The sequence below is a fragment of the Microchirus variegatus genome (assembly GCF_963457635.1).
Source record: "Microchirus variegatus genome assembly, chromosome: 19".
Taxonomy (NCBI): domain Eukaryota; kingdom Metazoa; phylum Chordata; class Actinopteri; order Pleuronectiformes; family Soleidae; genus Microchirus; species Microchirus variegatus.
Window position 1 is genome coordinate 19,668,099 of NC_139820.1, and position 20,622 is coordinate 19,688,720.

At 40.3% G+C, this 20,622-nt stretch overlaps 1 protein-coding gene across 1 annotated transcript in view; it reads left to right on the forward strand.

Annotated features, from left to right (window-relative positions):
• Positions 1-358: 358 nt before the first annotated feature.
• LOC310941027 (uncharacterized protein) overlaps positions 359-20,622 on the forward strand; it is a gene marked incomplete at both ends in the record, with an annotated part of 52,360 nt that continues 32,096 nt past the window's right edge. The window contains 2 exons of the mRNA XM_083906098.1: positions 359-363; positions 1,599-1,777. Coding sequence (XP_083762224.1) covers positions 359-363; positions 1,599-1,777 — 184 coding nt within the window. The remainder of the gene's footprint in view (positions 364-1,598; positions 1,778-20,622) is intronic.

Consider the following 20,622-nt stretch of genomic DNA (forward strand, 5'->3'; position numbering starts at 1 on the left):
TACAAATGTGTATCCCTTGTGTATATTGCTCTTCCTCTTACTCTCCACTTCATTCACCTCATCTCTCTACTGTATCCATCCACTATATGAGTGGTACCTCATGCTGTTTTTGTGTGTTTTTCCAATATTTCTTCAGCGACATGCACAGGTGCTATGGACAGAATCACTGACAGACGTCAGCAGAGAGTGGTTCATGCCCAGAAAGACGGTGTTCCTGTCTAACATTTAAGCACAGCTTCATTTTTAAGGCGGACAATGCACACCCACTAATCAGGCAAATTCAGGAGTGTTCAACAGCACTGTGTATAATAGACAATTAAAGCTGAAATAGACACTTGTTTGTCTTAAACTTGCCATTATGAGGTTAGAAACGATTGCAATGTATTAGTGATAGAGCAACTGACACCGTCTGCATTTATTTTGATTGAGTCCCCATTATCCAAGTCATGATCCCCCCCTTCATGACACCAGTCTGAGTTTGTGTATATTTTCTGTCTTTTCAGTGGGTGTGATAAGTAGTGGAGGCTCCAGGCTCCCAAATATACTGGAATGGACACTGTTTTCAACTTTCTTTCCCTGTGAAATATACAGTAGATGTCCACTGTGCTTTAGTTTGTAATTGTTCTGCATTTGCAAGCGGTTGCACATTTCAAATGTACTGTATATATTAAGATATAAACAGTTCCCTTATTTAGGTTAAAGGTGCATTATGTAATAAATCATAAAATCCTCCTTATATATCACAGAGACTCAGGAATAATGTTCATAACAAACTGAACTCACCAACAACAGGAGTACAGACAAAATATTTGCAGACTGCAAATCATGTTTTGGCAGGTGGCGCCACCTACCGCCGTCAACCAATCATTGCAGTCAGTAGAGTCTCAGCTGCCGAGCAACCACGGGTTGCCAGTTACATCAGAAAAGGAAACCTAAAAGGATTTTGAATTTGAATGTAGTAACTGTTTTTGGCCACATTCTTACATATGGCGCCTTTAAGTTACTGTTTCGACACTGCAAATCGGTACTTATTTATTCATTTATTTTATATATGACACATAGGTAAAATGTTTTGGTAAATGATCCAAATTATTTTTTATTTTCATTTTTTTCTTATATATATCATATCTTAGCTAATATCTTAATATAGACTTGGTTGGAGTAGCTGTAACAAACGCGACAAAAGCAACACAGGGATTAATGAAGTATTTCTGATTCTGACTAAATGAATTGTATTCTATAATATTTGTGTTTTGAACCAGTATTTCCAACAATGGTTGAAGTGTGGATAGTAATAATAATAATGTCCTCTTCCCTCTGTTGATTCCAAATGTTATTATCTGCTAATGAAAAGTTGTTGAACATGGTTTGATCCAGGGACTGGGGACAGAGGACACACGACGCTACAAACACAGAGAAACTGTCAGTTTTCTGTCCTCCATTCCCATAATGTCACCTCCCTGTCTCCACACACCTGCCTGCCATCAAACCATCACCTGCCAACTCCACCAACAGCCAGCCCTCACCGCATCATCATGCAGTCCTTGGGTTTTCATGCTCTGCCACAAAAGAATCAGTTTGTTTTTTCCGTGTGCCAGTCTTCTCCTACACCTGTACACCTTCTTCATGATCACCAGTCTGCCAGGACCTGTCAGCCTGCTCGCCTGTGTGGGCTCCTCTCTGCCAAAGCCTCCCATGGATTACTCCTCCTCATCAATCTCCCACCTGCCACCATTCTCCCCCTCATCATCATCATCATCATCATCATCTTCTACCTGTGAGTGAAAATGAAGGACAAACTCTGTCAACCCACCTGTTTGTCGTGAGGCTGCACTGGAAATATAACGATCACACCAGGATTTGTGTGAGTATCTGGACAACAGTGGTGGAAGTTCTTATATTTTCCTTTTACTTAGTGAAAGTTAAAAGTCTGATGAGCTAAGTAAGTATAACCATTTTTTGACACCTCTGCTCTGTGCCTTCACTCAAAACAACAAGCAGCGTTAAAGCTCCCATAGAGTGGTCCTGTTGCACATATATGTTAGTTATTGAGGTCTACTTACTTATATTAACTTGTTTTTATGCTCAAAAACCGCCAAGTTGCTGTAAACGAGCCGATAGAAATCCTCTTTTCTGACGCTGTTTCCCAGCCGCGAGATTTGAGACTCAACTCTCACACCCAGAAGACAGACCTGTCTTGTGATTGGCCAGTACCCTGAAGTGACATATTCAGCACACCCGCTCTCAGAAGCACAGCTCCCCCCTCTGGAACAGTGGATGCACTGCTCCTCCTTATCAAAACATTGTTTTAACAATGTTTAAAAATAGCTTCTTCACGACTCCCCGCCGCAGTCCCTTTTATGACTTTGACCCGGACTTTGTACGCAACCGGATGTACCGGTGGACTAGTGCCCGGAGCAGGAGGATCTGCTGTTCAGGAGAACCGCTTGTAACGAGTAGGGAGAATGGACAAGGAAAGGAGTGGTCAATCAAATTTTTCACCTGAGCAGGAAGTAAAGGGAGGCGGGAACTGATAAAAAGGTCACACCTGAGAGCTGAGGAGGAGGTGGGAACACACAAATGCAGCTGGCAGGTGGAATGAAAGCAGGAGAAGGAGTGCTGACCGATTAAGGAGATTTGGAAGTTTTTGGACAAATAAGAAAAGTAAAATGAAAGACAGTTCGGTGTGTAACGAAAAACGAGAGGAACAAGCTGTTCCTAGGAGCAGGAGACCGTGAGGATCTTAAAAAAAACCTGCCTGGATACAGTGGCTGACGTCTCAGTTGGACAACACCTACCAAGGGCAGATAAGTCCAACTTTTCTGGAACTCTCCTGGCTTCTCCTGGCTTTCCCCCCCAAGCTACAGATTCTCTTAAACCCCCCCCCCCTCACTCTCTCTCACACACACACACACACACTCTCTCGCCCCCCGTGATTAATTCAGATCCCCCTGAAACGGCACTGATGCGAAATGACTGAGATATCCAACCCCCGATCACGTCTCTCTCTCTCTGAACTGACTGATACGTCATGTCCCCGTTTTCCCCTTGTCCTCCTCCTACTGAACTGAACTGAAAATACTTTATTAATGAGAAGCATTTTTTTACATTTTTCCTGTTTTCTCGGATTGTTGATTTTGAATTTTGTTTGAGTTTGTGGATGGTCCAATTCAATTATTGATTGAATGTTCTAATTTTGTATTGACTTTTAAGGTCTAATTCAGTTATTATTTCTAATATAATTTCCATGAAAATATGATGATTGGTTGTCTATTTATTTGATGTTGGCATCTTTTGTAGCTTAGAGACAAGCTAACCGGGTAACCTCTCCAAAAAAATGAATATTTAAAAATTATAAAAATTGACAGGTTCGACTTTTTAATAGTCCTGTCTGGCGCCCAAACTTACTTTCGTTTTGAGAGGCTTCTGCTACGCTACACGCTGTTTACGTTACCGGACCAGGTTTTTTCAGAGATCTCGCTGAGCCCGAGATTACAATAAAACACAGCGTTCTCAGCAGTGGCTGAACTGTTTGTTTAGAACCTTCAGGGCTTCTTAAACAAGGTAATGACGCAGATACACACTAAAAAACAGCGTTAATTGGAACTTCCTGTCTAGGTTCGCTTTAAATAGCCATAGATTCAATGGTGTCTGACTGAGGTCAGTTATATCAGGTAACACCAGTTTTATTGTTTTAAATCGATTTGCATCAGTTTCAATAATCCACCTGAATTTAAATTTAAACAATGGCTGTCTACACGTGTGATTAACAGCTGTTTTTAAATTAAAAGGAGAGACTCTTCTGTTAAAGATGCATCAGTGACTGATTGACACAGTGTTAGGAAATGAGAGACTATGTAAATACATTTGTGCTGTAGCTGCGTGTCAGTGTGATATAACAGCGCGTTGTTAGTCGCACTGAAGCATCTAATCTTGTCTCTCATGGCCAAACCCTTCGCTAATGTGCTGCGTCAGCACCTGAGAGCCATTATCATTACACTGTAGTCTTCTTTAAAGTCATCGCAGTTGCTTTAATGGTGGGTGTGGTGGAGGTAGAGATACATGATTTGGTGGAACTGGAAATCATAAAAATGATGATGTTTATTATTATAAGTTTTACTAAAAGGTAATATTGTTAGCGAACACACACGGTGTGTTGCTGTTTTCTGTAACAAAGGGGATTTTGAAAAACACACATGAGACAAATCAAAGTGACACAGAGTGCAGGTAACTTCACAGGCAGTTCAAAGTGTTCGCGATAATATCAGCTCATGTTAAAACCCCCTGGTTGCCACTCATGTAACATTCCTCTTGTCAACAAACCTGTTTAATCCACCATCATGCACTCAAATGAAAAGTAAAATGACCTTGGAATGCATATGAGTTTTTAATTACTTCAGTTCCAAATCAGCATTTGATGGAATTGCAGGACTCAGGTGAACACAATAATTCCATAAAGCATGTAAAATTGCCATGAGTGACTGTGGGAAAATGTGGGTTTGTCTGGCAAGGAACTGGAGAATCTCCTAAAAACGAGGGGAACCAATCACAAGCTAATTTTTTTTCCCATGGCATTCTGGAGGTGGGCTTTTCCCGAAGAGCTGCTGTCTTTCTATGTGGCTGCTGCTTCCATTTTATGTGTTAGAAGTAGATTGTTCCTACTCCAACAACCACATTTGCACATTGGTCTGATCGTTTGTAGCTCTAACCAGTTGCGTACAAAGGAATTTTGATATACGTCCATTGATCACCCCTCTTGAAAGTGGCAGGTGACGACACCTTTTTCCAGACTGGAAAGTACTCTGGTAATCTTTGGTGTCAATATTATACGTCATATAAACATGCCAAACCAAAAACTGACCCAATACAGCCCGTTCGGAAAAAACATTTTTTTCCGAACGGGCTGGTATATGCCGATTTAATTTTGTGTCCATGTAAAGGATGGAATTGTAAATTCCAATCAAAATGAATCTATGTGGAATGAAAAAACTTCCAAAAATCTTGGCTATACCTGCCAATATTAGTGAAAGAGCGTTTTCTGGCAACTCATGTTGCCGAGGAGCAGAAAACGACCTGGTTGGTGGCTGAGGCCAAGGATGATTAAACGAAGCTGGTGCTGATGAAAGTGCATGTATTTGTCATTAACTGGCAACATTATTTGAACAAACGTCTGACACCACAGGCTGTTCAAACTTTTTTTTATAGTTGGTGTCTGAAGGCGGTGCCCAAACTCTTCTATGTGGCTATGGTTTAATGTGTTGTTAATGGTAAAGGTAATTAAGCACATCGACACCAAAAAAAAACAACACATTGCTCATTCTTCCATTATGATCATTAAGTGTAATTCACTGCACAAGAACCATTATTCACGTTATTTCTCTTAATTTCGTCCCGTGACATTACGTCACATCAAAGACTGTCTAAACACTGCAGGACAGAGAAAGTTTCCTTGCATCTAAATTCTGGATCTAAACACCATACTGCAGATATTTAAAGTTACATGCTGAATGCATTATTTAATCCAAACCTGACTGATTGCTTTGATGCCATTCCTTTTTTATGGCACAGTTGTCTCCCCCACAGGAGACCACCTGCTACGTTATCTCCGAGTCTTCTATCGTGAGACAGAATGAAGGGATCGCTGTGGCAGGAGGCTTAGAGGAGACAACGTTCTTTGGCATCTTATTATCTCTGTTTGCTCGCTGCGGTGCAAGTCGTCCGTTTCAAAACAGCCGTTCTCCGGGGGGGTTTTGTTCTCCAGCTCGGTCCTCAAACTGCAAGAATGTTGACATTTCGCATAAATGGCATTGAAATAAAAGCTCAAAGCTATTGTTTTGGTTTAACCGGCAAACCACAAACAGACGACGTACAGAACATAGAGGTGTGAAAACATAAAAATAAGACATAATATCTAAGGAACTGTAGGTCTTCATTGTGCTGAATTTTTAACAGATAGGATTTATAAAGTAACTAAGTACAATACTTGAGTCAATATGTACTCAAGTAAAATACAAAATCCTGATTTTAAATTGTACTTAAAAAATACAAAAAGTATTCAATACAGTAACTTGAGTAAATGTATTTTGTTACTTTCCACCTCTGCCAATTAACCAAATCAATGGGGAGCATTAGAGATGGGACACCTTGCTCAGGGGTACCGCAACCCTTGACCTGATAGGGATTTAACTGGCAACCCTGCAGTTACAAGCTCAATTCTCTTCCCAAACCTTAACCAAAAAACTAAAAAAATAATCTTATTGTGTCAAAACACTTTGCACAGATTCATATGATCACGGTTAGTGATTGTGATCCAGCTCGGTTACGATGATCCGCTTTGGGCACATTTACCAGATCACGTTTTCCTGCATCACTCCAGCTTGTGTTTATGGCTCATTTGATTTGTTTGAATTTTATTTTTTGGGAAAAGTGACAGCTCTATTACACTTAGTTCAGAAAGGATTCAGGTAAAGTGCATGGGTTCCTAATACTTTTCCACTACATTATTTCCTCCAGCATTTATCTGTGGTGGGCACATTTCTAGGAAATACATCCTCCAGTCAAGTTTTTTCTGTATTTTATATATATTTATATATATTTTCTGGGGCTGAAGTGGTGATGTGCCTATTGTAAAGCAACCAACCTGCCTAAAAAGAGAGAAATATAGGAAATAGTCATTCAGATTGATGTGAAGTTTGCCATTGCAACTACGAGAGCAACCTCTCAAAGAGACATATAGTGGGGAAAGAGCAAAGTAAAGAACAAATAAGAATAAGGAATTTAACAAACTCAAGGAGGAGAGATAGGTGGAGAAAGAAAATCTAGGACAAAAGGGATGAAAGATGAGAAAGAGATGAAGAGGAGACAGGCAAAAATGATTGGGAAAGGCATAAAGAGAGCATAAAAAGATGAAAGTGACAGGCGGAGAGTGTGTAAAGGGGTGTGGGTCAAACAGAGTGGAAGACGGGATGAGTAAATAATGAGATGGAGAGGAGAGGAAGCGGGTCCTTAGCTAAGTCAGCTGGCATCTACTGTAAATCCCTCCGACCTGTAAATAATTCATACACACTTCTTCCAATGCTGATGAATGCTTTTATTTTATTGCTCACATCCACTACAGAGTGAACACTTGACTCCTGAACTTAGAGAAGCACAAATACTTTGATGCTCGTCATTGTGCTCTATTCTACGCCAACTGCGATCAACATGTTCTTTTTATTTTTACCCGTATTCCTTTATTCCTCTCACTCTTTTTCTACGACTTTATTGATCTACAGCATATTCCACTGGGTTCTGTTGTCTCCTTGACCTCCTGTTGTCCTGGATTTAACATGGTGAGACATGACTTTACTGACGCTTGGTGGAGATGGACTGAACATGACTGGACCACACCGGATTGTACAAAATAATAAAAATAAGCACAAAAAGGCTAAAGGCGGATTTCCACTGGGCGAGTTACGACAACGCATCGGTATTCGTGGAAGATCACGCGATAAACCTGAAAGGACGCGAGATCCGGCGATAGTCTGTGTGTTTAAAGGAAACAACAACAACAACGCAGCTTCTTTCATTCTGTTGATCTGGTGTAAATAAATGATTTTATGTTTCTCCACCCCAACAATCAGTCTCTCGTCGTACATCATGACTCTCCGAGACGCTCACGACGTAATGTTGATGTCAAGCTGCGACAGGCTATATGACCTGCGAATTGTGTTTTATTTTGAAAGGGGGGGGGCGGAAGTGTTTTGCTTTGAGTCTGTGCCGGACTTCCTGTCTGGTGCGATCTGCTCTGTTGAGCTTGGCGCAACTCAGCAACGGCAAAAATAGAACTGCTACCTATCGATCGGCAACAGCAGCTGTAACGCGCCCGGTGGAAATCCGCCTTAAATCGGACCTAGACCGGGAGTTCCAATTAACGCTGTTTTTTAGTGTGTATCTGCGTCATTACCTTGTTTACGAAGCCCTGAAGGTTCTAAACAAACAGTTCAGCCACTGCTGACTGAGAACGCTGTGTTTTATTGTAATCTCGGGCTCAGCGAGATCTCTGAAAAAACCCGGTCCGGTTACGTAAACATCGGTTCTCCTGAACAGCAGATCCTCCTGCTCCGGGCACTAGTCCGGGCACATCCGGTTGCGTACATTGAACCGCAGAAGAAGAATAACGTCCGTTGTGGAGGTGTTTCACGAGCGACAGTGTCTTCCGGCTCTGGGTCTGACTCCGGGTCAAAGGTCGTCAAAGGGACTGCGGCGGGGAGTCGTGAAGAAGCTATTTTTAAACACTGTTAAAACAATGTTTTGATAATGAGGAGCAGTGCATCCACCGTTCCAGAGGGGGGCGCTGCGCTTCTGAGAGCGAGTGTGCTGATTATGTCACTTCCGGGTTGAGAGAGTTGAGTCTGAAATATCACGGCTGGGAAACAGCGTCAGAAGAGAGGTTTTTTATCGGCTCGTTTACAGCAACTAGGAGGTTTTTGACCCTAAAAACAAGTTAATGTATGTAAGTAGACCTCCATAACAGGACCACTCTATGTGACCTTTAAGGTGGAAAAGAAACACAGACCGTGCGAAATGTAAATGATGAATAAATAATACATTATTGTGTACCCCAATTAAACCTGTGTCACCGGGTTAGAAACCTGTGTCACCCTAACTCTAACCCTGTGACACGAACAGCACGTCCAAGCTGATCCAACAAGTGTTTGATGTTAGGTCAGAACTGCAGGCCATTCCATCCTCTCCACTCCCAAATTCTGGAGGAAGAATCTGATAAACCCCGATCTGTAGGGGCGAGCGTTGTCAGATTGGAGATATGGGATCGCCACTGGTTGCAGAATCTCATCTCTCTGCATTGAGATGGCCTCCAGTGGTGATAAGGGAGATGCCGCACAAGAGTCAATAGCAGAATAATCTGTTTGGCATTGGCAGAGAAGATTTGGCAAGTTTCTCATGGACGCAACCCACATACTCAACTCTGCTGCCCCACCCACAAATGCATTTTCCTTACAAACGTGGCACCATTTAACAGGGAAATAAACAGGGATTTCCACTGGTATAAGATTTATCGCCAAGAAGTATTGAAATAAGAAGAAATAATCGACCAAACACAAATGGCTTTTTGTGCAAAGTTTATATAATCGGTTAAGAATGTTCACGCCAAAAAGGCTCCTCCTCGGCCAGCATAGAAACAACAAATGACAATTAAAGGTGTTGATGTAGACAAACCTGGTTACATGAACCTATTGTTAAGTATGTCAAATGTAGGTGACATTGTTTTCATTTGGCTGAAACTGAATATAAAATAACTATACTTACTGTGTTTTTTGTGTGTTTTTTTGTGTTATTTTTTAGTACACCAGATATTCAACTGCACCAGTAATTGCTGATAGAGTATACCCACTGTACATTTCAAACTAATCATCAATAAGAACACTTAAAGGCGCCATATGTAAGAATGTGGTCAAAAACGGTTACTACATTCAAATTCAAAATACCGAGGTCTTTTAGGTTTTGTTTTCTGACCTAACTGGCAACCCGTGGTTGCTCGTGGTTTGTCTGTACTGTTGTTGTTGGTGAGTTCAGTTTGTTATATGAACATTATTCCTGAGTCTCTGTGACATATTAGGAGGATTTTATGATTTATTACATAATGCACCTTTAATTTCATTTTAAACATGTAAGAGTGTAATTAAGCTAGAAATAACTGGGTTTTTTTTTATCTTAACGTGAGTAAAACAAACGGTCAAAAATACTCATTGTCTCATATAATGCATGCACTTTTGTCATTAGTGGTTAATTCATGAACGTGGATTGAGGAGAGAACAGCGAGTACAGTGCTGCTCCAGAAAATGGCACCCTCATCCTTGGTTACATACATTTTATATTTACCAGACTTAAAATGATTGAATCATTTCATTGTAAGTAATAATGCATACAACAAGTTCAATTAATTTCTCACTCCTCTAAGCATGTGTTGCTCCTTTATATGTGGAATTTACATCTAAAGGAGAGGAAAGTTTGTAGCAGATTCATTATTTTTGTTTGGTGGTGTGCAAAAATTTACCTTGGCTCAAAAAAGGTTGAAAAACACTGAACCAGACACTTCATATTGACCGTAGGTGTGAACGTGAGAGTGAATGTTTCGCCCTGTGATGGACTGGCGACCTGTCCAGGGTGTACCAAACTTTTGGCCCCATGTGGACGAGGATTGACTCCAGCTCCCATGATTCTCAGTGTCCTGAAGGGAAATGATAGTCAACTCCCCAACTGTCCAACTCCTTTGGAAAGCACCTGCTCCCCCATGTGTTCCAGCAGCAGCGGTCCTTTAGCAGCTCCCCCATAATTTGCCCTCTTCCTCCCATCACTATCCTCCATCTTGTCCTCCCAGGGCACATTTAACTCAAGACGGATGAACTGCTTTGAGGTGACGGAAAGCAGATGTGCAGTTAAATCCTCAGCTGCCTCTCCAGGTCAGCGGCCATCACTCAGTCTTGTGTCATGGAGTGCTAAACACCATGTGTTGCTGCTTTTTTATTGCTTTCTCTCCTTGACTCTGTCGTCTTATTCCTAACTGAAGTCTTTCTGCATTTCAGCAGAATAACACCTCACTGAGCCACGCTAATAGATAACATCTTCACTAATGACTTTGAAACAACACAATAAGCGGACTATTAATACGTGATATCAGTGACCACCTTCCTGTTTGTACAGTTTATGTTAGCAATTACAAGGACAATAAGCCGGACAAAGAAAATGGAATATAAACTAGTGGTGGGCGCGTTAGCGCATGAATGCGTTTCCATGACGACTGACCGGAAGCAGACGTGCGCAACGTCATGTTTATGTGACTCCAGATTGTTAAAATGAGTCTCTAAAGTAACGCTAAACTTTAAAAACAGAGGCACACATACGCAGTTACACAGGTACGCTGGTTATTTGTAGCGCTGCTCTTTTTGTTTAATAAACAGACCGCTCCAGTTCCACTGTAGGCGTGCTAACCGGTGCTAAAAGGAGCTAATGCAGCTAACGGAGCCAACTGGTAAACGGTGCCTGGACTCCGGTGTCGCGGCACGTGAACATGACGCCACGCGCGTCTTTTCCGGTCAGTCGTCATGGAAACGCATCATGCTAACGCGCGTTAACCTAGTGCCCAGCACTAATATAAACAGATGAGAACGGAGGACTCCGTGAATGCACAAAAAAATGATCTATTGGTGCAAGACTGGGACTCGGTCTACAAATGAATTGACACGGATGAATACTTTCTTAACAATATTTGCATTTCCATATTGCAAAATAGTGCAGTAAGAATAGTCCAGAAGGCTGGAAATCGAGAACACACAAATTCATTTTGTTTTAAAGTCAAAAATAATAAAGTTTGTCGGTATTATAGAGTTAAAAGCAATAAAGGGATTTTCATAAAGTATAAAGAGGAAGAAGGTACTCCATATAAAAATGTAATATAGAAATAATAATAATAATAATAATTAAACTTTATCTTTACAGTATGACATATATCACTGTGCAAAATACAGGGGGGTCTGGGGGGCTAGACCCACCTGATTAACACTCGAGACCCCCCGAAAGCCTCAAATTCAACATTTGAGGGGGGTCTAAACTAAGGCTGGACGATTAATTTAATTTTATTCATGATTTTGATTTTGGCTTTGTATAGCGTGTCCTTAATTAACGAACTTTACGGCCTCGTCATTGACCACTTTATGACTAAACTTTAAGTGACTGAATACGTTGGTCGTGTTGCCTTCAGGAGCAACAACACGTGTGTTTCCAAATGTTCCCTCCTCATATTATTGGTCCACACACGTCACCCCCTAGCTGCATCTGCACGTAACACTGGTGCATTCAAGGTGTTTTTGTAGAAATTTACATACACGGCGCGCCATGCGGCGCATTAATCGTTTTTCTTCGATTATAATCTTTTTATGATCGTGAGAAGCCAAAAATCTAAATCATGAATAAAATTTAATTAATCGTCCAGCCCGAGTTTAGACCCCCCTCAAATGCTGAATTTGAGGCCGTCAGGGGGTCTCGAGTGTTAATCACGGGGGTCTAACCCCCCCCCCCCAGACCTCCCTGTATTTCGCACAGTGCTAACCACCATATATGAGAGTCTGGATGTAAATACCTAGACACAGAGTTGGGGATGTGAGTTGATTTGTTTTTTACCGAGAAGTTCTGCCAGCTTCCTTTTCATTTTTTTTTTTTTTTTGTCTCCTCCGTCTGTCGATGCACTGGGACATCATTCTGCTCCAGGTCTGCCATTATCCTCCCTTGAGAGCACATCTGCAGAATCACTATGCAATAATGAGCTTGACACTGCAGTGGGTGAGATATGATGGCGGTGATGCGATAACCACAACAGCCCTAACCTGTGTCATAAAACAGTGTCTTAAAACTGGATAATGCAGTGTCATTTTTGTGACAAAGCTGCTGGTGGACAAACACTAAACTGATGCGTGGCCATTGATGCTTTATAGATGATTTTCTACTTGAGGGGGATACACGTAGAAAATCCAACACACTCAGCAGGGTTCATATAGGATGTGAGATTACTTTAAAAAAAAAAAATGAGGACCATGAATATTAACAGTAAAATTTAATGGCAATCTGACTAGAGGGCCTGAAAATAGTTGAGACATTTAGCAACGGAGCGAAGACAAACATATGGCATAATAAAGACGGCGCTCTCTACTTCCTCAGGCCTCGCTGCCACTTGGTCAAGAAAAAAAAGAAGTTGATGTGTTTTTGAGTGAGGTTGCTGATTTCTTTGGAGGTAGGAGGCAGAAAAAAGTTCCTTCGTCGGAGCGTCAGAGCTGTCCAGACACAAGTGGCAAATGTCCCCGCTTCCCTCAGATGACCCATCCACAAACAAATATGAGAAGGCCATAAAGAGCAAGTGAAACTTAAGTGGTGCTGCAGGAGGAGGAGGGTGGTGGTGGTGGAGGTGGAGGTGTGAGGGGGGATGAATGAGTGTTGCAGAGAGACTGCGAGGAATGATGTGAGGCCTGCAGGTGTTTTCATATCCTAAAAGAGATCGATATTTGCGTTTATTCTGACGCCGACTGTACCACGCGGCTCCAAATAAATAACCATAATCACAAAAAAACGCCTCAAGATTGACTCTGGATAGAATTATCATTCTTTTCTCTTTGGCAGATTTGGATATTGCTCCTTCGGGGTTCTCAAATGACTTTGTTGTCGAGTGTGTTGTGTGTGTGTGTGTGTGTGTGTGTGTGTGTGTACATACTTGTTTATCTGCGTGTTGGGAGCATTTAAATTTCACTGAGTCAATGAACTATGGGCGTTGTATGAAGTGTGTGGGCAATCTCATGACAGTATATAGATCTCATTTGTGTGTGTGTGTGTGGCCACGGGCTGTGAACAACAACAGGCCACAGTAATTGAATCTTCATTTGAGCCCTCAAGTCTAACCATTAGACACTGATAGCACAACACACACACACACAGTCTCATTACAGTATCAGAACAATATAGCAGTAGCTGAAGTGCACAGCAGTAGGTTTCATCTTTGATCATTAACAGCTGACGGCCCACTGTGTTTGAGCGCTGTGAGGGTGGAGAGACACAAGCGAAGAAGATATGACGAGGGAAACCAGGGAAAGTTAATGTTTTTAACCAGCCATTAATATGTCATTTATGTAAGAACCCAGGGAAAGATGTGGATCCAGTCGTCATGAGAAGACAGTACATGTGTAGGGAGGCTCTCATTAGGGCCAACCAGGCCATGGAATAAGGATTTGTTGTGTATTTTAAAGATAAAAGACATATATAGATAGAAAAGATTTTTAAGTATCAAGTGCCACCGATGAAGATGGTCCTCCATCTGTCCGTCATTCATCACTATCCAACAAAAAATGTGCACATTTAATTGGTCGTCCGATTTACTGCGAGTCGTGTGTATCGTAGCGATGGCGACGTGGCGGCGACATGGAATTTAAACTCATATTTGTGATACATAGAAATATTTTACTCGACTGTGAAAGGCACATTTCCCCATTGAATCCATGCAAGGCAAGTTTATTTGTGTAGCGCCGTTCTTACACAAGGCAATTCATAGTGCTTTACAGGCAGGAAATGCATTTGCAGTTAAAACACAATCAATTAAAAAATCAGTTATAGATATAAAAACCATTTAAAACATCAAACAGTTTGAAATCAAGCAGAAATGAATGCAATTTAAAATCAAGCGGAAATTTAAACACAATAAATTCAAAAATCAATTAAAAAAATGAAACAATTTAAGATCAACAATCAACAATTTAAAACATTAAACAACTTTAAATCACGCAAAAAAAAATTACGCAATTTAAAATCATTATTTAAAAATTATTAAAATCATTAAAAAGGAAAGTTAAAGTGGTTAAAATTGGTAATATTAGAAAGCTGCATCATGCATCTACATCATGCTTTATAGCATATACTTCATTCTCACAGTTCATTCACACCTAATAGTCCCTGTTAGACTATGTTCATTTGAGGGTTGCAGCATTCAACCGTTCCAAGTTTGCTTTCACACTTTTGCACTTTAGTGAAACAAACAGAACCTTTTGAATAACCTATTCCCCTCCTCGCCTGAGGCGGCGCTGCAGCAACATTCACTGAAGATGAAGACAAGCCCAACAATGATCACAATGCCATGCTGCTTCCTGACTTCATCAAACTAGGTATTTACTTCTTGTTTTGATTAAGAGACCAGAAATGATAAATGGTGCATTTTAATGAGAACACATGCATTCATTCATTCATTCATTCATCGTCGACCACTTTGTTCTCCACATGAGGAGGTTTGTGGGGTTTCTGGTGCCAATCCCAGCTGACATAGGGTGCAAGGCAGGGTGCACCCTGGCCAGTTCACCACTCCATTGCAGGGTCACACAGAGAAACAAACAATCCTTCACTCACAAACATGTAAACGCCACACAGAAAGTCCCAGATCGAAGAAGTAATGCTCATTAATGGTGGGAACGTGCCACAGTCACAGGTAGAAGGGTGATTGTCAGTAACAGTTGAGACTGTGTTTTTGCTCAAGGGCAGATGCCGTCAGCACGCGTACTGGAGCGTAGTACACAAAGACCCTGGGCCTGTCCTCAGTGCTGAGTAGTGTGCTGCTGACTCATAATTCTCGGTCAGAGCTGTCTCCTCTCTGCTCTGTAGTCAACCACAACTTTAACGGTTGTTTTAATGGAGCTGTGCACCCCCCCACTCACCCCCCCCCCCCCCAGCCCCACTCACCCATCTATCTCCCCCCCACTTCTAATTCAGCCCCACTCTGCAAAAAGCAATGAAATGGAATTGACTGATAGCCACAAAATGCATTACAGCTCATAATAGAATATCAATAATAATAAATAAACAAGAGTCTAAAACAAGTCCTGCTAGCGGCCCCTAGAGGATGTAAACTATATTAGAGCTCGTAATATAACACTGTTCAGCTGAGGAACAAGTTTTACTTTACGTATGTAACGCCCCCAAAGATCAACGCTTATATTGATTAGCTTATGTTTATAAAGCAGTTTTTCCAAGTAGTCCAGACACAAGTTTGATGAAATGTGCGTTGTGTTTTTCACTTTAATGGCAAATATGTGTGCAAATAAAAATATGAGGTATTGCAAAAAGGGCTGTCAAAATTAACGCGTTAACGCAGGATGATTCATTTGTGGAATTAATTAATTTTTTTTAACGCATTAACGCACTTTCTCACTTTCATCGCGCTACGGGTAGACGTGCAGTTTATGAACATGCAAGGCGGGCAATCATAATATTAGCGTCAGAATGCTAGCTGATGCTAACTAGCTGATGAGGAATTTCCTGCTGTCGGTTTAGTAAGAAAACTAGTTAACTTCTAAACGTTTTATTTGTTTATAGTGTGAGTTATTTACAGTGCAATGTATAATTTTTAAGTTTTTAAAAAAAAGTTATTTACAGTATTTTATTATTTCTATTTATTATAAGACAGTTCTTTACAATTTTTTTTAAAGTTATTCACAGTATTTTATTCTTTACATTTATATTTTCACATACTTTATTTATCTCTCCGTTCCAACAACATAAAGAGAAAATTAGAATTTTTCTGGCATATTTACGAAACTATTAGCAACTGAACGTCCGGTTTCTGTAGCCTTAAAACAAACCTTGTTACATTAGGCAAGGGCCTTGCTTTATGGAGGCGGCCATCTTGTTTTGCCATGTTTCGGCAACTGCTCAGAGAGGCTTTTATTTTCAAGGAGAAGGCCACTGGAGTTCGGGATGGTGAAGTGTGAGTTTGCTGCAATCTGCACTCTCACCACTGGATGTCACTCTTTCTTACACAGTGGAACTTTAATGTTTTCTTCTCCAGAACAGTTCACATCAATGAGATAACGTTGATGTCATTATTATGCACTGTGGAAACTACACTTTCTAAATACAGGCATTTATTTAGGCTATTTTTTACTTTAGACGCACATGCACGTCTATTTTTGAAATTTTTCACACGCGACAATGCGCTGTTCTGAGCTAAAATAGACAGACAACAGATCTGATGATATTGATATTCATTCTACTATCAATATTACATGAAACTGACATCCGTCACTGTAGTTTTAGTGTCTAGACTGAAACTGAATACACGAAAAACATAAATATTACATTTCTAAAACTCTTTGAGGAGCTGAGCAGAGTCTCCTCCCCCAATCATGGTCCAGGTTTAATGCTCGTTCTCCACATTACGGACACAGAATGCCTGTTTCTTGCTCAGTGTTAAATGGTCAAAGCTGTTCACAGCTGCGTCTGCTGGCCTCCTGCCATCACCTCTGAACACCCAGACAACACTGCAGTGACCCCAAATGTGGTCCAAACGTTTCCCGAGAAATGTGAGCTTTTTGGGGGCAGATGGTTGCAGCGGCGTAAAAGGCCTGAAAATGCAATTTTAGAAACACACACACGTGTTAATCTGACTGAAATGAAATTTAACAAGTCTGGATTATTGTACCTTGTGAGGAAAGCAGTGGATGAGGTTAATGAGTCCATGAGACCGAGGAGCCAGTAGCAGATAAGAGACACTGGCTCTTCAGTGATGTAGAGATTGCCTCTGACCGTCTGTCATGTATGAAACAAGAGCATTTTTACTGTAGCTGATGAGGAGTTCAGGTCAGAGTTATTCTTGATTAACCTGTGAATGAAATAAAGTCATCTTTCTTTCCAAAAACCCTGCATACTGCAGCTTTAAACGACAGCACCAAAGTGTCATCAACACCAATCATTGGACTGTACTTGATGGACGTTTATGTGATTTTGGGGTTTTTAGTTCTTTTTTCCTGTATCGATGTTTCCTTGTTTTACTGCCTATAATTGTAAAGTTTCCCTCTGTGTTGATGGTTTTCCACCTGTGTTCAATTATCTCTGTCACTGTCTGATCATTTCTATGCTGTTTTATTCATTTCCTGCTTCCTGCACCTTGTGTTTCCTCAGCTATTTCATATTGTTTTGTTGAAGTGTGTTTACAGCACATGGCTTTAATTCTCTCTGGTTCCGCTGCTTTTTTCCCCCCTGTTGAGTACAAAAAGATAAGAATCCTAAAGCTGTTGCTTATGGCTATCATTATTATATTTTATTATTATTTTTAAACAGCTTTAACTGGTGATGGCAGATCAGAAAAACACGAGCAGGTTGTTCTTTATGACTCTGACAATTTGTGTCATAATAGTTTAGACTAGATATCAACCAACAATTTGGGAAAAAAAAAAAAAGAACCTTTTCTATTCAATTAAAAAAACTTTATGCAACCCTAGGGTGCCATTAAAAGTCTGCATTCCATCTCTTAAAATCACATCTACAATTTAAATATTTTGGCATTATGTATAGTAATAAAATAATAGTCATCCTCGTTTTATTTTGTAGCTCTATTTTTACTGTTCTGGGAGTTTTCCTGCAGCTGTTGCCGATGTTCAAAAGACAAAAACATGATCATATAGATACATATATAAATAAATGTACATGACTGACATCTGTGCTGCAACCGAGAACATAAAAAGAACATTCACATTTTATTAAATTCTCCTGTAACACCACACTGAGATCGTCCGACAGTCTGCAGCCTCTTCATCAAAGTAGCACGGTTCAGCAGGTTATTAATTTATTATGTTTATATTATAAAAGCAGAATTGTCTGGTAGTAGAGGCTCACGTTTGTTCCGCAATCAATAGTTCCCTCTGCGCCGCTCTGTGCTGCATTGTGATGAGCGTTATTGTTGTTTTAATGGCACTGTGGAGTGTGCAGTGCAGCTGGACTGCACGGATTAAACTAGAAAACAATCATGTATTTCTGGCAGACCAGTCCAACAAATTAACCATGTCACTGAAAGCTCTTGTCTCCAGCTCAGAGTTATGTTGTGCAGATATTAATATGATTATTTCCCCACTGTTCAGCCTAAAAGTACCAAATGTTAAATGTTTTATTTAGAGTGTATCTGAATAGTTATCTGATTCCACCAATGTGGATGTGATAAATGACCCCAGGACATGTATGTCACATCTGCTGTGCAGATTATGCGATGTTTTGCAGAAAAAAAAATAGAATTTGTCTTTGAAATCATATCACATAATCCTCTATAACCAAATAATCAGAATAAAACATTGTTGAAAAAATAAAAAAGAATAGAATCATGGATGCTGGAGTGCTTTTACTTTGAAACAGGAACAGGTCATGTTGTGTTTGTGACATATGTGACAGATATTCACAATATAGGGGGAAAGTAACAAAATACATTTACTCAAGTTACTGTATTGAATACTTTTTTTGTGTATTTTGTATTTTTTAAGTACAATTTAAAATCAGGATTTTGTATTTTACTTGAGTACGTATTGACTCAAGTATTGTACTTAGTAACTTTATAAATCCTATCTGTTACTGAGTAAAAATAAAAATTCAGCACAATGAAGACCTACAGGGGGAAAATATACAGCAGAACCAGACCAATGATGACGTCATTATCACCAGCACTGGCGCGTGAACATAGAGGGCGTGGCCAAAAGTGATGTCATATCCTGTGTGAGCTCCAAAATAGTTTTGGATTTCTGACCTTGTCATATTTCTACTACCCTCACACCCCACGCAAAGTAACTAAGTAACTTTTAATTAAAGTACATTTCAAATGAACTACTTTTTACTTCTACTTGAGTACATTTTCAGATGATTACTTTTACCTCTACTTGAGTAATATTTCAAAGTATTGGTACTTTTTCCACCTCTGTATCCGATCCAGTGATTTTTACCATTATCGGACAGAGACAATATTATGTATCATATCAACTCATCCCTAATTGTGTATTAAGGAAGCACTGTATTACTTTATTATTATATTTTATGCAATGACAAAGCTATTATATTACATTATATTATATTATCATGTGTATAAAATATAATTTCCTTCATTCTCTTATATTGCATGCCCGTATCTGTATGAATGACATTGAGAAAGCATGATATAAAATGAAACTCCATCAAAAAAGAAGAGAAAGAAAACAAACTAAAGTAATAACTTTCTCTCCTGCTGCTGCTCTGGAAACTATAGCAATTGAAGTGAAACCTGGGATTGTTTGAGTAAAGTAAAACTGTTATTATGCAGTGATATTTCTGACACCACGAGGGAGCTGGTATTAAGGTGTGTTTGCATGATAGGCTCATATGTGTTTTTCTAGGAGATCAGCTCTTCACTCTCTTCTTCTCTTCATCCCTCTTTCTGCCACATGTCTCTGTATTTGATGTGTGAGTGTGTGTGCGAGTCCCTATTTGGAAGAGGTCTTAATCAGATTGTGCAGCTGAGTGAAATATGAAGAGCTCTGTGATTTCATTAGGGCCGTGGAGTGATGGAGCTCATCACGGCTCGCAGACACCTCGGATTTCTCTTTATTTATCCTCAGCATTAATCCAACAAAACAATTCACATAAAAGCCTCTCTATATCTTTCACACTCTCTCACCTCCCTGCATTTCATGTGACTGTGGCGATGCAGGCAGCCGAGGCGTACGCTTTACGTCTCGCTGCTTTGTTCCGGTGTGACGATGTAATCAAAAACAGAGAGGGACAGACAGAGAGCAGATAATGTACGTATATATAACTGCTTTATTTACTTGCTTTCCCTCACATCTTTTTTTTCTGTACACCAGGAGGCATGACGAGCTGTGGCACAACAAAAATAATAATCATAATAATGATAAAAAAAAAAAACAAAGCAGCAGTGGAGGATTGTGGAGAGGATGGCAGACAGAGACAGATAGACAGCAGTGTGCGTGGAGAGATATCTCCAACAATAGACCACGACAATAGTTTGTGTTTTCAGCAGCAGACTTGACTTCATTGGGCTCACGTCCACGGCAGCTAAGCCTGCAGTGCCGCAGGCTTCTATAAGCACATGCACACAAAGCTATTGTTCAACTCAGAGTCAATACGTGTCCTGTTGTAGAGCAACACAGTGACTGAAAATCAAAATTTACTTATGGAGCAATTAAATTTAACGGTCACTGTTTTGAGTGCTGAGATTCTTTCTGTCTTTGCTTTAAAAACTGTTTCTTCTTCTTCTTTTTTGATTTGAAGCCTTTTCCAAAGAAC